At 44.4% G+C, this 27,006-nt stretch overlaps 1 protein-coding gene across 4 annotated transcripts in view; it reads right to left on the bottom strand.

Moving 5' to 3' along the window:
- The window catches only part of LOC141126913 (N-acetylated-alpha-linked acidic dipeptidase 2-like), a 160,632-nt gene that overhangs the window by 93,969 nt on the left and 39,657 nt on the right, over positions 1 to 27,006 (bottom strand). For all 4 annotated transcript variants that reach the window (XM_073612969.1, XM_073612970.1, XM_073612973.1 and 1 more), the window contains 2 exons: positions 11,172 to 11,283; positions 4,907 to 5,093 (listed from right to left, as the gene is read on the bottom strand). In XM_073612969.1, coding sequence (XP_073469070.1) covers positions 4,907 to 5,093; positions 11,172 to 11,283 — 299 coding nt within the window. The remainder of the gene's footprint in view (positions 1 to 4,906; positions 5,094 to 11,171; positions 11,284 to 27,006) is intronic.

Below are 27,006 nucleotides of genomic sequence, written 5' to 3'. Positions count from 1 at the left end.
ACAATCCAGCAATCTTTGAACAATGCCAGTTTAGAGCAGCCATTCTCAACCAGGGTTCCGCTAGAAGTTGGTAGGGGTTCTTTGAGCTGTGGCTGATGACTTCCCATCCTATGGTGCCTGCATAGTCCCAGGTCCAACAGCACTTCAAGCCAGCGTTATTGACATCCGTGTCATTAGCCATCTGTAGGAGCGGCATTCTGGCCACCAACATAAGGAGCATTATACCCACTGGCCAGCAATCCAAAGAGCAGTATTTCCAGACTGCCAACATAAGCGGCATTTTTCCTTTTCCATTTTTTTTAAGCAGGGGTTCCCCAGTATCCCCTTTTTTGGATAGTCAATAAAGACAATTAATGGGTGGAGCCAGTGATCCTTAGAGCTACTATTTATTTCAAAGTTTCATGTCTGTAAAGTGGTTATGACTAAGGCCTTATAGGCTGAAACGCGTCAACTGTTCTCATTTGCGTTTGGTCACTGTGGTTTGACAATAAATACAACATATTTTAAGAGCAATCAGCGGAGTGCGGATCATCTTTTCCTCAGTTCCCCCAGTACCTGCAGAATATTACAAGGGTTCCACTGGAGTAAAAAGTTTGCGAAAGGCTGGTTTAAAGCATTGATGTCTGTTAGACATTGCAAGTACTACTTCTGGCTCCAGATTGCCAAACCATGCAACTAAAAACCACCCTTTAAAGCTTTGGAAAATGGGAAGTGCACGTTCAGAAATTTAAAGCACACCAGGCACCTCAATTTTAAAGCTGGGCAAGGACCTTAGATCACTGTTAAAGAAGCAAACCAGACAACTTTCTGTTATCCATGAGATGAACACTAATCATGCATATACACTATATATTACCAAAAGTATTGGGCCGCCTGCCTTTACACGCATGTGAACTTTAATGGCATCCCAGTCTTAGCCGTAGGGTTCAATATTGAGTTGGCCCACCCTTTGCAGCTATAACAGCTTCAACTCTTCTGGGAAGGCTGTCAACAAGGTTTAGGAGTGTGTCTATGGGAATGTTTGACCATTCTTCCAGAAGCACATTTGTGAGGTCAGGCACTGATATGGGCGAGAAGGCCTGGTTTGCAGTCTCCTCTCTAATTCATCCCAAAGGTGTTCCATCAGGGGTTGAGGTCGGGACTAAATTCAGACCAGTACAGTTCCTCCACCCCAAACTCGCTCATTCATGTCTTTATGGACCTTGCTTTGTGCACTGGTCCAAATCATTTGGTGGAGGGGGGGAGCGGGTTGTGTTTCAGGGGTTAGGCTTGGCCCCTTTGTTGTAATGAAGGGAACGCTTAAGGCGTCAGCATACCAAGACATTTTGGACAATTTCATGCTCCCAACTTTGTGGGAACAGTTTAGGGATTTTTTTTTGTAGTGTAGGTAAATTTCAAGGCTTTGCTGGCAGTCAAGCCTGTGTGCGTTTTTCTTCTGGGTCAGGGTTTGAGTGAGTTAGGGAGAGCAGGGTGACTCACAGGCAGCATCACCGAGACCTCCCACTTCTTTCCAGGACATGCTAGAATCTTCTGGAAAGGGGAGGTGGAGCTGCCTGGAGTATTCTGAGGGCCCTGACCAATACCCAACTTAGATTGGCAGGGGGCAGGCCCCCTCAAATACTCAGGGTCAGCCCAGCTGGGGAGGAGATGTGATCGGGTGGAAGATGGAGACAGAGTGTTAGACTAATGGGGCCTTTGAGGGAGATCCCCAGTCTGGGGGGGATGGCTTTGGGCCTGGGCTCCGGTGCGGACAAGACCCTCTTACAACAAACAGAGGTGTCCTGACCAGGAGGAGCAAGAGACATGAGGTCTCCAGGAGTTACACAGAGGCAGTCAAGAGGGCTGGTGAGTGTTCACACAGTCAGGAAGACTGGGTGGCACACCGGAGAGGACTGGGAGAGTGCAGTTCTGAGATGGGTGCAGAAGCAGTGGAGTGGACTGGACTGTGGTGGCATGGGCAGTGGAGAGAGGCAGCTGCAGCCGGCAGGGCCTGAAGATGTGGTGCTGGGATTGGTAGCTACGCGGACAACTAGCACTACCAACATTTTGCTACACCAAAAGGGGCCCGTAGTCCCTGCCTGCAAAGGGCATGTGCTAAGGCCTGGCAGAGCCAGTGTCAGACCTAAACTACATTGCTGATAGCCTGCAAGCAAGTTTTTGCTGGAGGAAGAGGAAATTGTATATACTGGAAGTGTATATAGTTCTTAGTCCCTATACTGTTTCTTTGAAATCTACTGAACATCCCATATCTTCCTTATCCCCCCAATAAAAACAAAAAACAAAGTGCATGGACTGTTTCCTGTCTAACGAGTGACTTAAGATTGTGTGCCTGGCTGGGCAGGGTGACAGACGAACCACAACCATCAGCAGCCCCTACGGGGGTACCACTACATGTACCTTTTTAAGTAGATACCCAATGCCATTTTTACCAAGGGGGTAACTTGGCTAAACATTTCCAACCAAATGCTTCCCCACCCCCTCGCCAATGTGGTGGCGTGAAGTATCGATATCCAAAACTTTAAACATTTGGATAGATTGAAAAAGTTTTGTAGCAGTCAATTGCGGTATTTGCCATTCACTGGGGAGATACCTGCTCTTTGGTGAAAAGGATGTCCCAAGGACAGGAAGGGAGACTGGGGGGGGGGGGGGGGTTTATTTACTAAAGGCAAATCCACTTTGCACTACAAGTGTACATGGAAGTGCAGTCGCAGTAGATCTGAGGGGGACATTGTACATGATTGGATGATGGAAAAAAAAAAAATGTATGTATGTAATATATATTATATATATATATTTATATATATATATATATCCATAGATATAGAGATCTATAGATAGATAGATATCTTAGAACACATCCTCAACCTCTCCTTTCAAAAACACACACCTTTTTGAGTATAGATACACGTAAAAAAAAAGGATACAATATTTGTCTCATCTGCAAACGATATATACCAATCAGTGTTTAGATTTAAACTGCCTTATCACTCAGCACAGCCCAATAACCCAACTCTTCTCTACTGCAGTCAAGCAAGACAGGCTGGTAACCTTCCCACCCCAGCCTGTGATTTGACAATAAAAAGGAGCAGCAAAAGACACATGTAAGTTGTCATCCATCTGCTCCTCCCCCCATCAACATGTTCTATACTTGTCAGCACAGTGGAAGGGGCACACGCGATCCTTCCTTTTCCTAATCTAAACTCTGCTGTACAAATTACAAAAGCCTTAAAGCGGACCCTGCAGTTATTTTTTTCATCTTTCCATCTATTAAATCTTCTGCCCTTGTTGTTTTAACTTTGGATAGTAAAACATTTTTTTCTGCCCGTAAATACCTTATACAGCCCCCATCCTGTTTCTTGTCTGGTCATTAGCCTAGGCTTATGACATCATTCACAGCTCTCTCTCGTGAGAGTTTGCCAGGAAGGGAGGGGGTCATAAGAGGACCAATGAGAGCTGCAGGGCTGGAGGTGTGCCTCTGTGTGTCTGTGTAAATTCAGGAAGTGAACAGGCAGCAGCTTCAGCTGCCCACAGTTAAAGTGGTTGCAGCCAGACTCAGTGGAGGGAGATTTCTGCAGCATATTTGGCAAGTACAGAATCACATATATAAAATAATATGCAAAGTGGTTGGAGGGAAGCTTCAGAATGGCAAAGATGTTTTTATTACAAATTATGTGAGCAGACTGCAGTTCCTCTTTAAATCAGGTCAGATTTTAGATATACATACTAGTTAACATTAAATCAATTTTACAAGATTTCTTTAACCACTTGCTTACTGGGCACCTCCTTCCTTACAGCTTTCAGCGTTGTCACTCTTTGAATGACAATTGCGCGGTCATACAACACTGTACCCATATGAAATTTTTATCATTTTTTTCCCACAAATAGAAATGTCTTTTGGTGGTATTTGATCACCTCTGGGTTTTTTATTTTTTGTTAAAAAGATCAAAGACCAAATTTTATTTTAAACAAATACAAAACCGTTTTATAATTTGTTAATACATTTGCAAACAGGTCATTTTTCTCCTTCATTGATGTACGCTGATGAGGGCTACACTGATGGGCACTGATAGGCGACACTGATGGACACTGATAAGGCGGCACTGGTAGGTGGCATTGGTGGGCACTGATAGGTGGCACTGAAGGGCACTAATAGGTGGCACTGATAGCTGGCACTGATGGGTGGCAGTGATGGGCACTGATCGGCACTGGTAGGTGACACTGATAGGCAGCACTGCTAGGTGGCACTGATGAGGCACTGATTGGCACCACTGGTGGGCATTTATAGGTGGCACTTGTGGGCACTAATTGCTGGCACTTACGTACTTTGGGCACTGATTCGTGGCACTGGCAGGTGGCACTAGCAGGCTGTACTGGTGGGCACATATGAGGCTCTTCCTCTTTGGGACCGATGTCCCTTCAAACAGAAGCCGGTGATCATTTTTTTTTTCTCCTCACGCTGTCAGCATGAGAAGGAAAAGAACGATTAACGATCCTCTGTTTACATCACGTGATCAGCCATCAATGAGACTCAGGTGATCACGGCGTGCGCCCTTCAGGGGAGCGTGGCGAGCCTGCAAAGGGGAGGATGTCAATAGACGTACTCCTGGCAAAGCAGATCCGCGCTGTAGCGGTCATTCGGTTATAGCGCGGATCTGAAGCAGTTAAACAGCATTCATTGGTATTTTTAATATCTGACAATAGTTTAGAGTCAATCTAAATAAAAATGTTTGCAGAGAAAACCTTTAATCCATTCCAGACTAGGGAAGGGGGAGCAGGGTCAAATGAACCCCCGCCTTGCCACATGCTCCTCCGTCTAATATATTTGGGTGCAGTTTTTGATTTATTTCGAACTGGTGTTCAGAGTTCCACCCAACACAGAATGTTAATACTGAAAAGATCTTCTTACCTCTGTTCCCTGGTCATCAATAACAGAAATATAATTAGGCTTGCTGCTGTTGGGATAAGAGAGCAAGACATCATAGTGGACTAACTCAGCGCTATCCAACCCAAACGTCTTCCACTGGGCTTGGATACGTTCTGCCAGATTCAGGTTCTGCTCTGTCCCGGCCAGATGAGGAATTTTTGTAAAATCCCTGAAACAAAAAGGACACAATGAAAAACAATACAAAAAACAGCAAGACACAAAGCACACGCTCCTGAGGTATGCAAATAACCGAATGTCTGAAATAGTCTTGCCTAATTAGATTTCAGCTTAATATCGAGGAATTAACATTTTTGGAATATTTTCTTAACAGGGGGTGCAGGGGACTAAACTATGGTCACATCAAGTATTACAGGTGTGCAAAAGGACAATGAATGGAAGAACTATGCATATAGACACAGATTTTCCTAGATTGTATTTTCCTGGTTTATATGTGTAGAGGAAAATCCTAACTGGATAACAGTTACTTTGGTAAAGTTTAATATCTACCATCATTTTTTTTTTTTTTTTTTTTTTTTTTTTTTTAGATCTTCATCCTTTTCCAACCCCCACAATCCTTCCGCCTCTCATTTCATCTCTACTGATCTTCTCCAGCCTTTTTAGCCACTTCCTGTCTGCATGCACTTGGTGTGGCTGCACATCAGGGGAGGTTTCCTTCCATTGAGAGTGCTGGACCATGCCTGCGTAATGTGTGTCAGCACAGATGCATGTGACAGGATGACAACGCAGGAGCACAATTGGGAGACTGTTGTCACCCTATAACAGGAAGTGCTGAGCAAGAACCTTCATGGCAGGATCACCAAGTATTGAAGCAGAACTAAACCCTCCTATCCTTTTCAGCCATGGAAGCTGTCATCTTAGCTTCTGTTTGATCTGCAACTGCCATGGTGATGCACATGTAAACAGTTAGGACTCCAGCTATTTGATGGTTTGACAGTTGGATGATTGCACAAGCATACGTGACAGTTAGCATTCCTGGCATGCCAGGAATGTAACAGGTTTTGAAACCAGTAAATATGATGAGTTTAGTTCAGCTGAGCAAAAATAAAAAAAAATTTATAGGCTGCCTTTGAAATTATATTAGCATGTTAAAACTTACATGAGATTAAGCCCCTTTCACATCAGCAAGACACACGTATGCACTCCCCCCCCCCCCCCCCCCCCCATGACAACATAAGGGAGCCCATTCACCTGAATAGACTATCCAAGGCACAGCAATGTATCTCCTGCACCTTTTTCAGGCAGGGAGCCTTGCACATTGTCGCAAAATACTAGCTAAGTTGGGGGGGGGGGGGGGGGATCAATAATGCCACTGCAATTGCGATACACATTTTGGCACATTTTTCTTAGGAATGCGCACAGAAAATGGCAGGTGTGAATGTGGCGTAGTGATCAGGTTTAGAACGATTTTTAATAACTTCTTTTGTTAAAACACGTAACACATTTGTTCTAAAAACTTTTTTGTAATGTAGTAATCATTAGGTGCTCAACTACACAAAGAGCCAACCTACGTGCATCTCAACCACTTAACCACTTTAAGGCCGGGCCTCTTTTTTTAGATGTGGTGTTTACAAGTTAAAAACTGTTTTTTTTTTGCTATAAAATTACTTAGAACCCACAAACATTATAAATTTTTTTCTAACATCCTAGAGAATAAAATGGCGGTCGTTGCAATACTTTCTGTCACGCCGTATTTGCGCAGCGGTCTTACAAGCGCACTTTTTTTTTGGACAAAATACACTTTTTTGAATAAAAAAATAAAACAGTAAAGTTAGCCCAATTTTTTTTATATTATGAAAGATAATGTTACGCCGAGTAAATTGATACCCAACATGTCACACTTCAAAATTGCACCCGCTTATGGCATGGTGATAAACTTTTACCCTTAAAAATCACCATAGGCGACATTTAAAAAATTTTACCGGTTGCATGTTTTGTGTTACAGAGGAGGTCTAGGGCTAGAATTATTGCTCTCGCTCTACCGATCGCAGCGATACCTTTTTTTTTTCCTTATTTATTTTACTTTTTACACTGTTTTTAAAAAAAAATGTGTCACTTTTATTCTTATTACAAGGAATGTAAACATCCCTTGTAATAGAAAGAAAGCATGACAGGACCTCTTAATTATGAGATCTGGGGTCAAAAAGACCTCAGATCTCATATTTACACTAAAATGCAATAAAAAAAAAATTGTCATTTAAAAAAATAAAATGGCCCTTTAAGAGTTATGGGCGGAAGTGACGTTTTGACGTCGCTTACGCCCTGCAGTGTCATGGAGACAGGTGGGGGCCATCTTCCCCTCACTCGTCTCCATGTCAGCCTAGGGACAGACGCGATCACCTCCGCTGCTGCCGACGGCTCCAGTAAGCGCCGGAGGGCACCGGATCGCGGCGGGAGGGGCCGCCTCCGATAAAAGTGATCTTGTGGCGAATACCCCGCAGAGACCACTTTTATCTTGTACCAGACCGCCGGCCGAACACGGGGATACCGGGGTTATGGCAGCTAGCTGCTGCCATAACAACGATATCTGTCCCCAAAGTAGGGACGTACATTGGCGTGCGGCGGTCCGGAAGTGGTTAAGTTGTATATTTCTATACCACAATGCACAGTGTTGTGAAAAAGTATTTGCCCCCTTCCTGATTTTTTGGCACAAAAAGTTTGTTACACCTAAATGATTCAGATCAAACTACATTTTTAATATTACACACAGATAATCAGAGCAAATACAAAATGCAGTTTTTAAATGAGGATTTCATTTATTAAAATGCAAAACCTGCCTGGCCATTTGTCAAAAAGTAATTGCCCCCCCCCCCCCCCCTTGCTAAATCATGAATGAACTGATTAGCCATATTTTTTGGAACGCCAAATTAAAATTTTACTTGCCACACCCAGGCCTGATTACTGCCAGACTTGTTGAATCAAGAAATCGCTTAAATAGAAGACATCTGACAAAGTAAAGCACGCTAAAAGATCTCAAAAAAGCAACACATCATGCCACGATCTAAAGAAATTCAAGAACAGATGAGAAAAAGTAACTGACAGGTATCAGTCTGGAAAGGGTTACAAAGCCATTTCAAAGGCTTTAGGACTCAAACGAACCATGGCGAGAGCCAGGGGCGTTGCTAGGTCTGCAAAAGATCTGGGGCTAGAGCCCACAGCAGTGGTCACCAACCTTTTTTACATGCCCGCGGGGGGGGGGGGGGGGGGGGGAGACCAGTGGTAAGCAATTTTTCACGGCCTATGGCTGGTGTTGGCACTTCAATCATCATGGCATAATGTTTGATATGGTGTCAGGGTGATTGAAGTGCATTATTTCTATTGTTACATTCTAATATATAATGAAGTGGTTCAACTCACCATACTGCAGAATCAGTGGGAGCCCTGGGCGTGTCACTTGCCACATCTCCTGCCACCAGATGCAGCGTGTCACTTGCCACTGTTGCCTGTCACCAGATGCAGCGTGTCACTTGCCACCATCGCCTGTCACCAGATGCAGCATGTTACTTGCCACCGTCACCTGCCACTAGATGTGGATTGTCACTTGCCATGTCGCCTGCCACCAGGTAGGGATTGTCACTTGCCACTTTCACCTGGCAGCAGATGTGGATTGTCACTTGCCACGTCTCCTGGCACCACTTGCAGATTGCCACATCTCCTGCCACCATTTGCAGATTGTCACTTGCCACGTCACCGGCCACCAGATGTGGGTTGTCACTTGCCAAGCCAACCAGGGCCACCAAATGTGCATTGACGCTGCATTGGTGGCAAGCTGACAGCACTGGTCCATTTAGGGAGAGCGGTGATGCCGGGCGGCCAGTGAGAGATGTCATCTCGCTGCTCCCTGCCGCACCTCCAACATTGAAGCAAGGGGGTCTGGCTGCAAAGTGCAACTGCACGATGACAGGAAGCACGTGACCTCCACTCCACCGTGCTGTGAGGGCGGAAGAGCATTGATGTGTGGTGGCCAGTGGGAGATGATGTCATCTCTCTGCTGCTCGCTGTACCTCGCTCCCAAATTGAAGAGGCACAGCTGTGAAGAGCGCTGATGTGGAGTGGACGGAGAGAGATGTAATTTCTGCTCGTCCGCCTGCTCGCTTCTCTCTTCTCCTCCGCCTCTCTCATGCAACCTGCTGGTTAGGCAGGGACCCTGTGGCAAGAGACTCTGGCCTATGGGCTTCATATTCAGGGCTATAGCCCCAATAGCCACCCCCTAGCAACGCCCCTGGCGAGAGCCATTATCCACAAATGGAGAAAAACTTGGAACAGTGGTGAACCTTCCCAGGAGTGGCCGCCCTACCAAAATTACTGCAAGAGCACAACAATGACTCATCTAGGAAGTCATAAAAGAACCCAGAACAACATCTAAAGAACTGCAGACCTCACTTAAGGTCAGTGTTCATGATATAACAATAAAAGAGACCGGGCAAAAATGTCATCCATGGGAGAGTTCCAAAGCTACTGCTGACCAAAAAATATCACAAAGGCTCGTCTCACATTTGCCAAACATCTTGATTATCCCCAAGACTTTTGGGCAAATATTTTGTGGACTGATGAGAAAAAAGTTGAAATTTTTGGAAGGTCTGTGCCCCGTTACATCTGGTGTACAACACAGCATTTCATAAAAAGAACCACATACCAACAGTCACACAAGGTGGTGGTAGTGTGATGATCTGGGGCTGCTTTACAGCTTCAGGACCTGGATGACTTGCCATAATTGATGGAACCACCTGCGCTCTACCAGAAAACTAGAGAAAAGAAAAAAAAACAGAAAACCAGAAAAGGAGAATGTCCACCATTAGTTTGTGACCTCAAGCTCAAGTGTACTTGGATTATGCAGCAGGACAATAATCCGAAACAAGCAGGTCCACCTCTAAATGGAAAAAAAAAAAAAAAACACACACCACACACACAAAAAGGAAGGTCTTGGAATAGCCTATACAAAGGAATTAATTTCAACAGATTCTGCAAAGAAGAGTGGGCCAAAATTCCTCCACAGCGATGTGAAACACCCATTGCCCGTTATCGCAAACGCTTGATTGCAGTTGTTGCCACCAAGGGTGGCACAACCAGTTATTAGGTTTAGGGGGCAATTGCCTTTTTACACAGGGCCAGGCAGGTTTGGACAGCTTTTCCCCCCTTAAAGCGGGGGTCCACCTATCTATCATTTTTTTTTTTTTGAGTTCATTCACAAACTTTTCTTCTCAGCATTACATACTCACATATTGTGTGTGATATGTCCGCCAGTGTCAGATTTCATCGGAAAGAATAACTTATATTATTCACTGCAGGCGGTTTCCATCTTCATTGTGGGCATTTGAAGCCCACAAGCATTTATTTCCTGGATGTGGTGAATGCTGTGCTCCCAGCATTCACCACTCGTTCCCGCACATGCTCAGTGGCATCCTGGGAAGCCTGAGACTAGCTCCCAGGAGTCTGGGAGAGGCTAGAAACACGCCTACTCCCACGGGAGGAGAACCAGGAAGTGCAAAGAAGAATAGAAAAATAAAAAGGTAATTACAGCGATTTAAATTTTTTTAAACGCCATGTCAGCATCTAGGCAAGGAAGAGAATACATACAGATATTGTTCAAAATTTGGGTGGAACCCCGCTTTAATAAATAAGATCATTTAAATCTGCATTTTGTATTTACTCGGGTTATCTTTGCGTTATATTAAAATTTTGTTATGATCGTCTGAATCATTTAAGTGTGACAAATATGCAAAAAGATATATAAATTCAGGAAGGGGGCAAATACTTTCACAGCACTCTATATATCAGACATAAAACAAACCCATAACCTGAAGATAAATGAGATCATAAATACATCAAATAAATAAAAAACACATAAAAGACCTATCTGATCAGAAGGTACTAGGGATGAATTGGGCTCATCACTTTGTACAACACATTGATAGTTGTAATGCAGTGTTAAGAAATGGCCTTTCTAGTTCAATATGCAGTCAGTTAAGATTTTCTAAAAATGGCAAAAAAATAAAATAAATATATAATAATATATACAATTTTGTCCTTGTGCTTAGACATACTATAATGACTTGAGGAAGGGCAATTGTACCCCAAATTCTTGCCAAATGCTTTTCTCATATGCCAGTTTAAAGCTTGGCATAAATTTACACTGGTGCCACAATCCAAACCCTATAATGAAGTCATGATTACACCCAGCATTTATTGTCCCTTTGTGTGCAGATTGTAAAGAAAATAAATAGCTTACTGTAAAAACATTTTTATGTTTTCTGCCTTCATTTCCAATATAAGCTCCTTTCGTACATCTACACGGGAATGCCAGACATCCCCCTGATCTTTTGCTGGTTGGATGAGCCATCCTGGGGGCAAAAAGGCAAAAAAATTGTCAAGTAAGAAAATATTCTGCCAAGGAGTAAAAAAAAAGTAACAGAAGAACTTCAAGCTTAGAGGAAATGCAAGACACCATTTAAGAATTGAGGAGCTGCTGAAATAACCAAATTCTGCTAAAGAAACCTTTTACTTTTCCTAGTAATGGCAGAGAATATGATCCAGAAGCTTTTTTATCCTAAAATATATGAGGGCTTATATACTAAAAGAGATCCCAATCGTTGAAAGGCCTCATTTGCCTCGGTCATGATATATCTAGAAGTAGTTCACATTCAACTGGGATTTGTCTTTCAAGCACGGCAAGACAACAACAACATACATCCTAAACACCCAATACCCAAACACAAGTGAAGAAACTTGGTACATGAAGGTGTACTGTAGTGAGGAATATGTTGGGGAGACAAAGCACCTCACAACAAAAGAATGGCCCAGTATACAGTAGGAGGACACATTCTAGTGTTCACCTTACATATTTTTTGTAAAAGTGAACTTACCCTTTAAAGGACAGCAAGATGCACATTTGACAGAGAGGACAACTTGTTTGCAACAGGTGTGAAAGATACCATCTACATCAAACTGGAACAACCATCACTGCACAGGGTGGGGCTTTCAATGCCATCTGTTGCCACACATAATGCTGTATTAAACATTTCTACACCCAACGTTTTGACAACAATTCACATATTTAGCCATGGGATAGGATTAACATAACCCTTCCTGACATCAAGGATGGGATTATGCAACTAGGACAGGGTGGTACACAATTTTCACATACCTGTCATCCTGTTCTTAGACAACATTTGCCTTTCCATGGTAAATGGGCCAAGGTGTCAGTGCTACCTTTTTGAATATACACTCAGAGTTAAGCAGTAGCTTTGTCAAGCTACAAATCATAAGGCAAAAAATATATATATTGTTTTGGATGGAGTGGAGATGGATTAGAACACCTGCCAGGTTCTTATTACCATCTATTCTGACTCAAAATGTTGTAATAGTGACTTATCCCTTGCAGAGACCTCTATGCCTGGCCTGTATAAGCAGATATAAATCACAGTGGACAGTCTTTATCAGATAGCTTGAACTCACCAGACACATAAGCGTAGGTTTTATTGCAAGCAGCAGGTATAGCATACAACAAAATGTGGCAGATGATTGAAAGACATATCTGCAGGTCAAAACATGGTAACATGTTCCAGGATGCGAGCAGATTGCATACAGAAGTGGCCATCCCTGTTCTCCCAAGACAGTGAAGGAACAGGAAAAAGGAAGTACATCATAATGTACGAGGGGACACAGATAATAAAACAAACGAATAGTGCTACAACCAAAATAACCACAACATTATATAAAACATTAACATAACTATGCATAGCATTACATTTTACACAACTAGTGTAACAGCACACTCCCAGTCTGGTATCGTAAATACCACTATGCTACATTATAACGGTAGTTATGCAATGCAAACAATGGTGCAATTTGCAGTTGTCTTGAAGACCTGAAAGACAAAAAAGAACATGCAAATATATGCAACAACAATAACTGCAATAAAAAGGCATCAAGAAGAGTCACTTAAAGTTTGAGGCACATCCTTCTTGTGGTAGAAAGTGGATCCAACAAACCCAGGTAAGCAAGTTCAGTATCCAAAAGGCAAGAGCAAAACAAGTTCTGTGATGGATCTTAGGAAAGTCTTTACAGTTCCTTTTCTGGAAACTTTTGTACCATACCATCATCACTAGGAATGGTGTTTACAATGAGACCCATGGGCTATTCAATGCTTTTGGCTTGCTGGTCCTTGAGCAGAACAAGGTCTCCAACTTGGAGGTTAGGGTTTCATTTTCTGCGTTCTTGCAGAAGAGAAAGATACTCCATCTTCCAACTATTCTAGAAGTAGTTGGCGAGGTGTTGTACTCGCTTCCATTGTTCACGGTATAAGTTTCCTGCTTTAAAGTCTCCAGGTGGAACGGGAACAGACCCAAGCTTCTGTGTAAGAAGAGTGGCCGGAGTAAGGATGGTTGGGGACTCTGGGTCTGTAGACACTGGAACAAGTGGTCTTGAACTGATTATGGTAGACACTCCTACCAGAAAGGTGGATTAAACTCTCATGAGTAATGCCGCGTACACACGGTCGGACTTTACGGCAGACTTTGCCCGGCGGACTTTTTGACGTACTTTACGACGGACTTTCTGAATGAACGGACTTGCCTACACACAATCCACCAAAGTCCGTCAAATTCGTACGTGATGACGTATGACCGGACTAAAACAAGGAAGTTCATAGCCAGTAGCCAATAGCTGCCCTAGCGTGGCTTTTTGTCCGTCGAACTAGCATACAGACGGCGGACTTTTCGACCGGACTCGATTTCGACGGATTAATTTAAAACATGTTTCAAATCTAAGTCCGTCCAACTTTTGAGAAAACAAAGTCCGCTGGAGCCCACACACGATCGAATTGTCCGACCAAATCCCGTCCGCCGGGCAAAGTCTGCCGTAAAGTCCGCTCGTGTGTACGCGGCATAAGACTTGTGGATTTCAAGTCCATTAACATAAGAGTCCAGTATCCTACGTGTAATGCCCATCATTCCCTCCCATGAGCCATCCATGTGGGAAGAATGAGGAGAACTGAAAGTCCATGTACAGCCCTTTTAAGTTAAAAAAAAAAAAAAAGTTGTGGTATGTCAATTCCATCTAAGGCATGTACAGATTGTTTCCAGGACTCCCACTTTGAATATTTGTCTGTTGGTAGCGGAGCATCCCAATCTGGAATAGTCTCCGATAACTGTCTTAGAAAGGATTTGTCTGGTATGGTGATGAGAGCCACAAATCCCAGTGGGTCGTATAGACTGTTCACCACCAACAAAACACCATGTTTGGTGAATGGCTTGTCTGCAGAGCTGACTTGAAAGCTAAAAAGGTGTCTTTAAATAAGTTCCACTGTAAACCCAGACTTCTCTGAACAGGAGGCATGTCCATGCCCAGATTTAAATCTTTAAATCCTGTGGCATGATCGCCAGGCTGAAAGGCTTTCATCACAGTAACACTGTTTAAGGCAATCTTATAAAGTCTGAGGTTGGCCTCAGAAAACATACCTTGAGTCCTTTGGAGCAGGTCTATTGCTTCATCTGTGGGTAAGGATTTGAGTCCATCATCCACGTAGAAGTCTCTCTCAACGAAGTGTCAAGCATCTGCACCATACTCCTTTTCGCCATCAACAGCAGTTCATTGTAAACCATATATTGCAACAGCAGGTAAGGGACTGTTTCCGAAAACATGTATTTTCGCGCAGTATTCAATCACTCCATTGTTTATGTCACGGTGTCACAGAAATCTTAGGAAGTTCCTATGGCCTTCTCTTACTATAAAGCAAATGAACATTTGTTCAATGTCAGCAGTTATGGCAACTGGCTCTCTTCTGAACCTTATAAGTACTCCTACAAGGTTGTTGGTTAGGTTAGGACCACTAAGAAGAAAATGGTTCATGGATACGCCTTGATGCTTGGCACTGGAATCAAACACTACCCAGATTTGCTTTGATCTACGTGGATGGTACACTCCAAAGAAAGGCAGATACCAGCACTCATCATGATCAAGAAGAGGTGGAGCTGGCTCAGCATGATCATTGTCAAAGATTCTTTTCATAAAAGGCAATGAAATGTTCCTTCATTTCAGGCCTGTTCTTTAGCGTTCGCTGAGGTGAGTTGAATCTGGATAAAGCTTGTTCACGATTATCTATGTCCATTATTGCGATGAACTCTCTATCTTCAACCGACAAGGCTATTCTGTTGTCATCACATGTAATACAAAACACTGTGCTACCTAAGTTGTCATCACAGGGGATGGGAGTAACATCAGATATTGAATGATGTCAAGAGGCTTCTCCTTTACTTCGTAATGAGGGCATTGTCTAAAGTGAGATGCATGTCCATTTCTTAGCACATGCGTCTTGAAGGAGTTAATCTCAGATGGTGTGTGCATTCTATTCAAGCATACATCGCCCGCTATTACCCAGCCTAGATCAAGTCTTTGTGCATATGGGGCATTGTCAGATCCATTGCACTGCTGGTGTACTTTATGTACTCTGAGAATGTCTCTTCCCAGCAAGACTAAGATTTCAGCATCCATGCCCATTAGAGGAATCTGGGAAACCAGGTGCCTTAAGTGGGGATGGTGATATGCAGCTTCTGGAGTAGGAATTTCTTCCCTGTTGTCTGGTATTTGGGTCACACTCAACTAATGTTGGCAAGGGCATGCCCTTCTTTGCCTTGATTTGGGAGACCATGAACCCATTGGCCCTTCTGCCAGAGGTTTCTACACGACCAGAACAGGTTGTGAGAGTATATGTAAGAATTCAGGCTTAACCAGGGATCTGTTGCTCTGCTCATCTATTATGGCATACATCCTGGTAGCTTTCTCTGGTTAATATCTTGGATATATTTTGACTAGACATACCTTGGCAAAGCATTTGGGGCTTAATCCTTCTCCACAGAACAAACAATTGTATTGGCTGAAGCATGGCTTTGTTTCTCCCCACCATGAGTTGATGCAGCATTCAATGTAGATGGCTGCTGTGAACTGTCTGGAAGTGGAGCAGCATGCATAGCTGTAATGGGTTTGTCACTAATGCATTCTGTGCACTTGATGGCAACCTTACACAGTTTTTAGCAAAATGGCCATAGGAAGCACAGCACCTACAGCATATTCCAAGTTTCTGGAGAATCTCCCTGCATTCTTGGACAATCTTTGCCCTAAGTCCATGACGTTTTCTTTAGAGGGTGAGTTTTTTTTGCGAATAGGGCACGGACAATTTGGATCTTTATCTCTATCACCGAATCACTCTGGTGAGCGGGAGAGGATACAGAAGGTGAGATGTCTGTCTTTTCACAGATACAGTTCTATTTAAGTCTCCACATTTAGCTGCTTTGTTATACCTTGATGATGATGAGGCAGGCAAGCTAGACTCACTGAAGCCGAAATAATTTCTCGTCCAGGCTTGTTCACTAATGAACCTGCAAAAATATGAGAATGGAGGGAAAGATACATTATAGTCCCTTTTATATATTGAGCCCTGTTGTGCCCATTTCTCTTGTAGGTGGTATGGCAGTTTAGACACCACTGGATTCACACCATGGGTGGTGTGTCCAGGTAGCTCAGCCCAGGTCTGCCTTTGTCAACTCTAGCTGAGGAGGTTGCTTAGTTCTTGAAGCTTGCGATGATCCTTGCTACCTATTTTTGGAAAGTTTTGCAGTCTCTTGAATAGAGCACTTTCTATGGCTTCAGAACTACCATAGGTTTGCTCAAGTCTTGCCCAAGCAGCAGCAAGACCTGCATCTGGGTGGTCAACATGTACTGCTCTCAGTCTTAACTCGATCTGCAGATTCTGACCCTAGCCACTTTATAAGCAAATCAAGTTCCTCCTTGGCAGCAAGGTTGCGATCAGCAATAGAAGCTTTGAAGGTTGATCTCCAAGCTTTATAGTTTTCTGGACAGTCATCAAACCTTGAGAGGCTAATGTTAATGAGCTTGCGGCAGATCATATCGCTGGTGAAGTCAGACAGGTCTGATCTCTCACTCTTTGGTGCCAAAGTAACTTGTGGGACCGCTTGGGTGTTAAAGTTCTCTGGTGAATAAGGGTGAGGTTTACCAGGTTAAAATGTTACAAGAGCATTTAGCTTAGTCTCTAAGGCAGGGGTGCCCAAACTTTTGAGGAGCGAGGACCACTTTATTGACTTGGTAACTGGTCGCGGGCCACAATGAGCATAAAGGGGGGATGGCAGGTCTGTGTCCACTCTGCATATGTAGAGCAGACATGGATGCAACCCGCTCTACCCTAAGGGCCCTCCGATCTGCCCAGACAAAAGGGGACAGATCCCCTTTTGTTTCTTTTTTTAAGGAGATCGGATTGCAGATAGGCGGGTGTAAATGGACACGAGTCCGTTTACATCTGCCGCTCTATAGAGGTGAATGGAGAGTCTGTATGAGTCCACCTGAAAAACAGACAGGCGGACCCAATCGGACCGATCATGTGAAAGGGGCCTAAGGCTGCTTTCACACTGATGCACAGCGGTTTACCTGCTCCTCAACTGACCTCAATCTTCACTTCTTCCTCAGGATTCCTGCAGCTGGCTGGTACTGTTGGCTGGTTCTTCCCTTTGGGTACTGCTGACAGGTACTGGTACTGCCGGTGGGTACTGCTGACAGGTGTTGATACTGCCGGTGGGTACTGCTGACAGGTGCTGATACTGCTGGCTGGTACTGCTGGCGGGTACTGTTGACTGGTACTGCTGGTGGGTACTGGTACTGATGACTGGTACTGCTGGTTTATACTGCTGGCTGGTACTGATGACTGGTACTGCTGGCGGGTACTGGTACTGCTGGCAGGTACTGATACTGGTGGCTGGTACTGATACTGGTGGCTGGTACTGATACTGGTGGCTGGTACTGATACTGGTGGCTGGTACTGATACTGGTGGCTGGTACTACTAGCTGGCACTGCTGGTTGGTACTTTTGGTATTGCTCGTTGGTACTGCTGGTAGGTACTGCTGGTACTGATACTAGTGGCTGCTGTCCCAGATCGCGGGTTCCTGTCCCGACCCGCCATCCCTGAGCATAATTGTGACAGAAGCAAGCAACTGCAGTAGAGAGCAGAGCCGATGCTTCCTGTCACAGATGGAGTACATTTGGCATCACTCCGCTTGTGAAGGAGCCGGCGCTATACAGGAAGCATCAGCTCTGCTTCCTCTAGCGGCGGCTCCATTCTTCACACTAATGCTCGGAGATGGCGGGTCGGGAACCTGCGATCTGGGCTTGCCGACCCGCCATCTTAGAGCAAGACATGGCGGGCACCGCGCTCTAAGGCTTCTGCTGGCTGCTGCTTGAACTGTGGCTTGTTGCTGGGAGCCACCTTGTCACTTGCAGGAGGTGATGTGGTTTGCTGTATAAATGCATTTGCTTTGTGGACTTGAAGAGGCTCAGGCTTGTGCAGATTGGAGGTTTCTGTGTTGAGAGTCCGAACATTAATGTCAGTAGGCTGTACAGGAGACGATTCTGTATCATTGCAAACACTATGCCTTAGCACATATTCACTGGTGCGTTCAATTGGATCTTCCATTTCTACTGGAATAGAACAGTCCGAGTTAGTACTTTCTCCCATTGCTTGTTCAAGGACCTTAAGCCTTGTTAGGGCAGCTGCTTCCTCCCTTTTGATTTGCAGAATCTTTATTTGGGATTCCGCCTCTGCTTGGCGAGCTGTCATCTCTGCTTGGCGAGCTGCTATCTCAGCTTCCTTTCTGGCAAATGAGCTTTGCATTTATTTGCTTCCAGACTTGCACGGGCCTCTATTAGCTTGTCACCTAATGTTGAGCTTCTGGAAGAACGTGCTGTGAGCTTAGTAGATGTGCATTTATGAGATATGGTCTCCTGAAGTTGAGCAATGCGGAGTTCCGCCTTATCCTTGTCATCTTGCACCAAGAGATCTCTTTGTTGGTTTAGTTCATCAGTCTTGGTCAATTCTGCTAAAGAGCCCTCTATATTAGAGTCCTTTAAGAAAGCTGTGTATTTTGCAGACAACCACTGGTAGCGTTCCTACGCTGCAGATAGGCGATCTGTAGAGTTTCCAAATTCAGATTGTTGATTGAAGCGTGGCAAGACTGACATGCAGTATGTAGGTTTGTCCCACAGTTCTGACAGATTGCTGGAAAACTCATCTCTAGCGGTTTCGTAGTTTTCTCCAAGTTTCTGTGTTTGTATTATTGTACGTTTGGGTCTTACACTTTGCTCTGCAATATCTGCAGAATCCCTGTACATCTGTGTGGTCAGAGGCATGATGTATCTGTGTTGATTCAGCTATAAAAGAGTGCTCAGAGGCTTGTCTAGACATTTTTTTTTCAAGTTTTGGAAAAAATGGTTACTGTCTTTAAGAAGGTGAACAGCAGCTTAGACGGGGGGGATACACAGTTCAATGCAGAAAACAGGTTTTCAACATTCACAGATGACTTGCAGTAAGCTTGTTGGACCATGTGCTTTCACAAGATGGCGGATGGCACTGCACTTGATTGAAGATTAAACACACACATCTACACAGCAGGCTGTAGGAATTCTACCACATGTTTTGACTATTCTGACTCCAACTGTTGTAATAGTGACTTATCCCTGGCTGAGACCTCTATGCCTGGCCTGTATAAGCAGATATAATTACAGCGGACAGTCTTGATCAGATAGCTTGAACTCACCAGACATAAGTTTCTTCCATAGGCGTGGGTTTTATTGCAAGAAGCAGGTATAGCATGCAACAAAATGTGGCAGATGATTGAAAGACGGTATCTGTAGGTCAAAACATGGTAATGTGTTCCTGGATGCGAGCAGATTGCATGCAGCCTATACAGAAGTGACCATCTCTGTTCTCCCAAGACAGCAAAGGAACAGGAAAAGGAAGTACATCGCAATGTGGGAGGGGACACAGATAATAAACAGAAACGGATAGTGCTACAACCAAAGTGACCACAAGATGGCAGTATAATAACCAATTATATAAACATTAACATAACTATGCATATCATTACATTTTACACAACTAGTGTAACAGCACACTATCTATGTCCCCATTAGAGAGTAGAGGGGGTGAATCTCCCTACAGTGCATCCGGAATGTTTTCACAGTGGTTCACTTATTCCACATTTTGTTATGTTACAGCCTTATTCCACAATTTTATAAAATGCATTATTTTCATCAAAATTCTACAAACAATACCCCATAATGGCAACATGAAAGAAGTTTGTTTAAAATCTTTGCAAATGTATTAAAAATAAATACATAAAATAAATCACCTGTACATAAGTATTCACAGCCTTTACCATGACGCTTAAAATTAAGCTCAGATGCATCCCGTTTCCACTGATCATCCTTGAGATGTTTCTACAACTTGGAGTCCACCTGTGGTAAATTCAGTAGATTAGACATGGTTTGGAAAGGCACACACCTGTCTGGATAAGGTCCCACAGTTAACAGTGCATGTCAGAGTACAAACCAAGTCATGAAGTCCCAGGAATTATCTGTAGACCTCAGAGACAAGATTGTATTAGGGCACAGATCTGGGGAAGGGTACAGAAAAATTTCTGCAGTGATGAAGGTCCCAATAAGCACAGTGGCTCTATCATCCATAAATGGAAGAAGTTTGGAACCACCAGGAGTCTTCCTAGAGTGGGCTGCCCGGCCAAACTGAGCGATTGGGGGAGAAGGGCCTTAGTCAGGGAGGTTACCAAGAACCCGATGGTCACTCTGACAGAGCTCCAGTGTTTCTCTGTGAAGAGAGGAGAACCTTCCAGAAAAACCACCATCTCTGCATCACTATATGGTAGAGTGGGTAGACAGAAGACACTCCTCAATAAAAAGGCACATGACAGCCCGCCTGCAGTTTGCCAAAAGGCACCTGAAAGACTCTCAGACCATGAGAAGCAAAAAATTCTCTGGTCTGATGAAATAAGGATTGAACTCTTTGGCATGAATGGCAAGCATCATGTCTGGAGGAAACCAGGCACCGCTCATCACCTGGCCAATATCATCCCTACAGTGAAGCATGGTGGTGGCAGTATCATGCTGTGGCGAAAATTTTCAGCGGCAGGAACTGGGAGACTGGTCAAGATCGAGGGAAAGATGAATGCAGCAGTGTACAGAGACATCATTGATGAAAACCTGTTCCAGAGTGATCTGGACTTCAGACTGGGGCGAAGGTTCATCATTCAACAGGACAATGACCCTAAGCATACAGCTAAGGTAACAGAGGAGTGGCTACGGGACAACTCTGAATGTCCTTGAGTGGCCCAGCCAGAGCCAACACTTGAACCCGATTGAACATCTCTGGAGAGATCTTAAAATGGCTGTGCACCGACTCTCCCCAGCCAACCTGATGGAGCTTGAAAGGTCCTGTAAAGAAGAATGGGAGAAACTGCCCTAAAATAGGTGTGCCAAGCTTGCAGCACTATACTCAAAGACTTGAGGCTGTAACTGGTGCCAAAAGGTGCTTCAACAAAAAGTATTGAGCAAAGTCTGTAAATACGTATGTACAGTGGGGACGGAAAGTATTCAGATCCCCCTTAGATTTATTAAAAAAGAAAAACTGAAATATCACATGGTCCTAACTATTCAGACCCTTTGCTCGGTATTTAGTAGAAGCACCCTTTTGATCTAATACAGCCATGAGTCTTTTTGGGAAAGATGCAACAAGTTTTTCACACCTGGATTTGGGGATCCTCTGCCATCCCTCCTCGCAGATCCTCTCCAGTTCTGTCAGGTTGGATGGTAAACGTTGGTGGACAGCCATTCTTAGGTTTCTCCAGAGATGCTCAATTGGGTTTAAGTCAGGGCTCTGGCTGGGCCATTCAAGAACAGTCACGGAGTTGTTGTAAAGCCACTCCATTATTTTAGCTGTGTGCTTAGGGTCATTGTCTTGTTGGAAGGTAAACCTTCAGCCCAGTCTGAGATCCTGAGCACTCTGGAGGTTTTCGTCCAGGATATCCCTGTACTTGGCCGCATTCATCTTTCCCTCTATTGCAACCAGTCGTCCTGTCCCTGCAGCTGAAAAACACCCCCACAGTGTGATGCTGGCACCACCATGCTTCACTGTTGGGACTGTATTGGACAGGTGATTAGCAGTGCCTGGTTTTCTCCACACATACCGCTTAGAATTAAGGCCAAAAAGTTATCAGACCACAGAATCTTATATCTCACCATCTTGAAATCCTTCAGGTGTTTTTTAGCAAGCTCCATGCGGGCTTTCATGTGTCTTGCACTGAGGAGAGGCTTCCGTCAGCCCACTCTGCCATAAAGCCCAAACTGGTGGAGGGCTGCAGTGATGGTTGACTTTCTACAACTTTCTCCCATCTCCCGACTGCATCTCTGGAGCTCAGCCACAGTGATATTTGGGTTCTTCTTTACCTCTCTCACTAAGGCTCTTCTCCCCCGATAGCTCAGTTTGGCCGGACGGTCAGCTCTAGGAAGGGTTCTGGTCGTCCCAAACGTCTTCAATTTAAGGATTCTGGAGGCCACTGTGCTCTTAGGAACCTTAAGTGCAGCAGAAATTTTTTTTTGTAACCTTGGCCAGATCTGTGCCTTGCCACAATTCTGTCTCTGAGCTCTTCAGGCAGTTCCTTTGACCTCATGATTCTCATTTGCTCTGACATGCACTGTGAGCTGTAAGGTCTTATATAGACAGGTGTGTGGCTTTCCTAATCAAGTCCAATCAGTATAATCAAAACACAGCTGGACTCAAAAGAAGGTGTAGAACCATCTCAAGGATGATCAGAAGAAATGGACAGCACCTGAGTTACATTTATGAGTGTCACAGCAAAGGGTCTGAATACTTAGGACCATGTGATATTTCAGCTTTTCTTTTTTAATAAATCTGCAAAAATGTCAACAATTCTGTGTTTTTCTGTCAATATGGGGTGCTGTGTGTACATTAATGAGGAAAAAAATGAACTTAAATGATTTTAGCAAATGGTTGCAATATAACAAAGAGTGAAACATTTAAGGGGGTCTGAATACTTTCCGTCCCCACTGTACAAAGTGTTGCAAAGATTTCAAACAAACTTCTTTCACGTTGTCATTATGGGGTATTGTTTGTAGAATTTTAATGAAAATAATGAATTTAATATATTTTGGAATAAGGCTGTAACATAACAAAATGTGTAAAAAGTAAAGCTCTGTCAATACTTTCTGGATGCACTGTATTTGTCCTGTTTGCTAATATAGCAACAAGTGAAATAAAAACCCAAATTCTGGGTTGTCCCAGAACAGTAATGTAGGCAAAATATTCCAGTGGGGACACTAGCTTTTATGGCCCTAGTGACAACCAGGGATTCCCCCTCACTTTCTGAATTAGCTATGGGGCAGAAGTAAATAGAAACTGTCACAGACCTAGCCAGAACAGAGGCTGTTGGAGAGGACTGTATGCAAGCCTGTTGCCATTTGATTATGGGCCCTGGATTTTCAATGGATTCATTCTGTTGGGACACATCCTGTGAGGAGATGCTGGTGTTATCAACCTGTGTTTATGTTAATTGAATGAGCTAATGACATTGTCCTCTATACAATGTAGGAGACGGGACGACTGCTATAACTGTGTGAAGCTCGGTGACCACAAGTCTGGGCGAAAGGTCATGTCTCAGTCACCTAGGCTGTATAAAGGATTAGATAATTAGCTCATGTTAATTAGGTTACGTTTGTATTGTTAGAGTAATCTTCTCCTGTGTATATAAGACTGTATTCTGGTTCTGAATAAAGTCAGTTCTTGGTAGCAAAAGCAAGTGTCGCCTTGTTTGTGCTCAGAGAGGTTGGGATATCTGTATACAGACTGGGAGGAAGTGGTATATGACGGAAGCACTCAAGCAGAGTGTGGGACGTTCCGTGACATTGGTGGCAAGCAGCGGGAAAGCTTCCTGCAGTCTGGGACATCCAAACTTCCATCTGGATCCAAGGTCCAGATAGCAGGAGAGGAGAGGTACAGATACCAGCCGCCATGGATGAGGAATTCAGAAGGAGGTTGCGAGAGATGCAGATACAGCACAGAGGACCAGTATCGGAGCAGGTCCTGCTGGGATGGTGTGATTCTATTCGCTGCAAACTCTGGAAGGAAGCGCTAGCCCGTGAGCAGCGACACCAGGGAAAAGTTCTCCCCTCCATCGAGGAAAGGTACTGGTCGCAGTACGGACTGCGGGTGTGGTTTTTGGGAGAAAAACCACACAAGAAGCAGACAGCTGAATTAAGCAGGCTAGTCTGGGCAGAGATAAAGCTGGATGAGAGCTACAGAGCTCTCCGGTGGCATGTATCCCAAGCATGTCCCTGGATAGCGGATGACAGCCCAACGGAAGGCTTAAGCTACGGCGGCTTGGGACTGTTGTTTGTGAAGCTGACAGGGGACCCTAACTTTGGGAGTGATTTGGAGCGGCGGGTGGACGAAATCATGGATTTCAGAGAAGGGCTACTGAACATTTCGGAAGTGCACTGGGCACAGGAAGATTTGGAGTTTCTGGCCGTTCAGGAATGGGAGCTAGAGATCGCCTACAGACGGCTGCTAGACATTGCTCAGTGCCAGGGCTGGGCTCCCTTTGCCTGGGACTATCAGGAAATACCAGCTGACAACCCTGAAATCCTGGCTGAAGAGTCGGCAATGTGGCAGAGCAATAGTGTGCTTTGCCAACCTACCCCCACAGCTATGGAGGCGGAGGTCTTATGGCGGATGCAGCAAGTGCTGACTGACCTTGATGATCCTGTTTCTGCATGGGATGATCTTGGATGGAGGAATGTGCCTGTCCAGCAGCATGCCAGAGAATCTGCAGTGGAAAATCTGGAGATTGCCATCCCCAAAGCTGAAGTGCTGACAACAGGGCAGAGCTCTGCTAATCTCTGCCCAGCACTGATAACATCTTCTGGGTTCCATGGACAGGAGATGGTGAACCTCCATCCCCAGACACCAGTTGCAGAGACAGGGGATTTGATAGACTTTTCTGCTGAGGAAGAACCATCGGGTGAGCCCCCAGCAGAAGAGTTGGGATTAGGGCCAAACTTCATTGCGCTCTGCTCAGCACTGATGGCATCTTCTGAGTTCCACGGACAGGAGATGGTGAACCTCTATCCACAGACACCAGTTATAGAGGTAGGGGATTTAATAGACTTTTCTGCTGAGGAAGAACAACCTGATGAGCCTCCAGCAGAAGAGCTGCTATTGGGGCCAAACTTCACTGTGCTCTGCCCCGCACCAACAGCAGTATCTGTAGAGTTACAGGGAACTTCCCCAGTTGAAGCACCGGCAACCGGGCAGAGTGCTACCAACCTCTGGCCATCACCTGCAACAACTACAGAGTTCCAGGGAGGTGGGGCAGTCGGCCTCCCTCCCCAACAGGTAGCCAGAGCAGATGGTGTGGGGTTTCCAGCAGAAGGGCTGGCAACAGGGCCGAGGACTGCTGGACTCTGCCCTCAACTAACAGAGGATGGATTTCCTGTGAAGGTGGATGGGACTTCAGTCTCCACCTGTATACCCCAGGGATGCTGGGCAGTGGGCCCAGATCCCCAACAGCATGACAGAGTGAGCCCAGACACCCTGTCTTCTCTCCAGCGGCAGAAAGGATTCCAGGGAGAAGAGCCAGTCCAGGCCTCTCCCCAGCGGCAGATATGTTCTCAGAGAGAGGCAGAGGTTGGCTGGGTGAGTAATACTCTGTTTGGAACAATTTGTTTGGGGTACTGTGTGGGTACAGGCAGTAGAGAACTGGAATCCATGGATTTTCAATGGATTCATTCTGTTGGGACACATCCTGTGAGGAGATGCTGGTGTTATCAACCTGTGTTTATGTTAATTGAATGAGCTAATGACATTGTCCTCTATACAATGTAGGAGACGGGACGACTGCTATAACAGTGTGAAGCTCGGTGACCACAAGTCTGGGTGAAAGGTCATGTCTCAGTCACCTAGGCTGTATAAAGGATTAGATAATTAGCTCATGTTAATTAGGTTACGTTTGTATTGTTAGAGTAATCTTCTCCTGTGTATATAAGACTGTATTCTGGTTCTGAATAAAGTCAGTTCTTGGTAGCAACAAGCAAGTGTCGCCTTGTTTGTGCTCAGAGAGGTTGGGATATCTGTATACAGACTGGGAGGAAGTGGTATATGACAGAAGCACTCAAGCGGAGTGTGGGACGTTCCGTGACAGAAACCTCCCCAATGGGCACAAAAATTAAACGGACAGTGATTAAAACACTCCCTTACTCTATCCAAAATGGAAAAAAATAAATAAATAAATTGTGTTTGGATTTTGTTTTACTGCAAACCCAGTTAAATGTGACCAAATACTAGGATATACTTATCCAGTCATGTGAAAAGCAAAATTCCAGTTTATTTCTTTCACCTGCACAGAATTGTGTATTCAAAGTGAACAAAGCTACATTTTGAGTATAAAGATTCTTAGTGCTCTTTGTAAATCAACCGGATTGTGCCTGCCCACACCTCAGAGCGCAAAGCTAAAACGTTTCGGCTTTAGATTTCAAAATTTATATTATGAAGATTGTAAAAATAACTGAAACATTACAAGGTTGGCAAAACATACAAAAACACCAAGGTGGATGGGAACTGAGCCAAGAACAAGGAAGATCTCACTTCTGAAGCCCTCTAAGGTCTAACCGAAATATAATTTGTGGGTGGACTGACCTTTTAAAACAACCGTTTACTTTGTCACCTAAACAACAGTGTCCAAAATATTCCCATGTCAATGTTTTTCTCAACTCTGTGTACTGTAGCTTTGGTGCGGCTGCGGGTTATGTGCAAAGTAAAGTTCACTTTGAAGCTCATTAGCTAAAATAATAATTATGAGCTTACATTCGTACCCTGCAAGATGTTTTGCTTTTCTCATAACAAAAGGAATCATTTACATTCACGATAACAAGATCCTCATCGCTTACATAATGGGTGTGTGTTTTTTCCAATAAAACTACAGAGCAAGCAAATCTGGCCAAGAGCGCCCATGCTTACCAATAAGAGAACTGAAAACTAGAATGGGCCTATAGAAGTGATGACGAACCTTGGCACCCCAGATGTCTTGGAACTACATTTCCCCATGATGCTCAACTCTTGTTTTGATACATCCATTCCAAATCAGTGTACAGCCAATATCCACCCTTCATTATGAATACACAATAGCAAGTTCCTTCA

This window comes from Aquarana catesbeiana, linkage group LG02, assembly GCF_042186555.1.
Source record: "Aquarana catesbeiana isolate 2022-GZ linkage group LG02, ASM4218655v1, whole genome shotgun sequence".
NCBI lineage: Eukaryota > Metazoa > Chordata > Amphibia > Anura > Ranidae > Aquarana > Aquarana catesbeiana.
The sequence above is the reverse complement of the archived record's forward strand: the minus strand, read 5'-3'. Positions and strand labels throughout refer to the sequence as shown.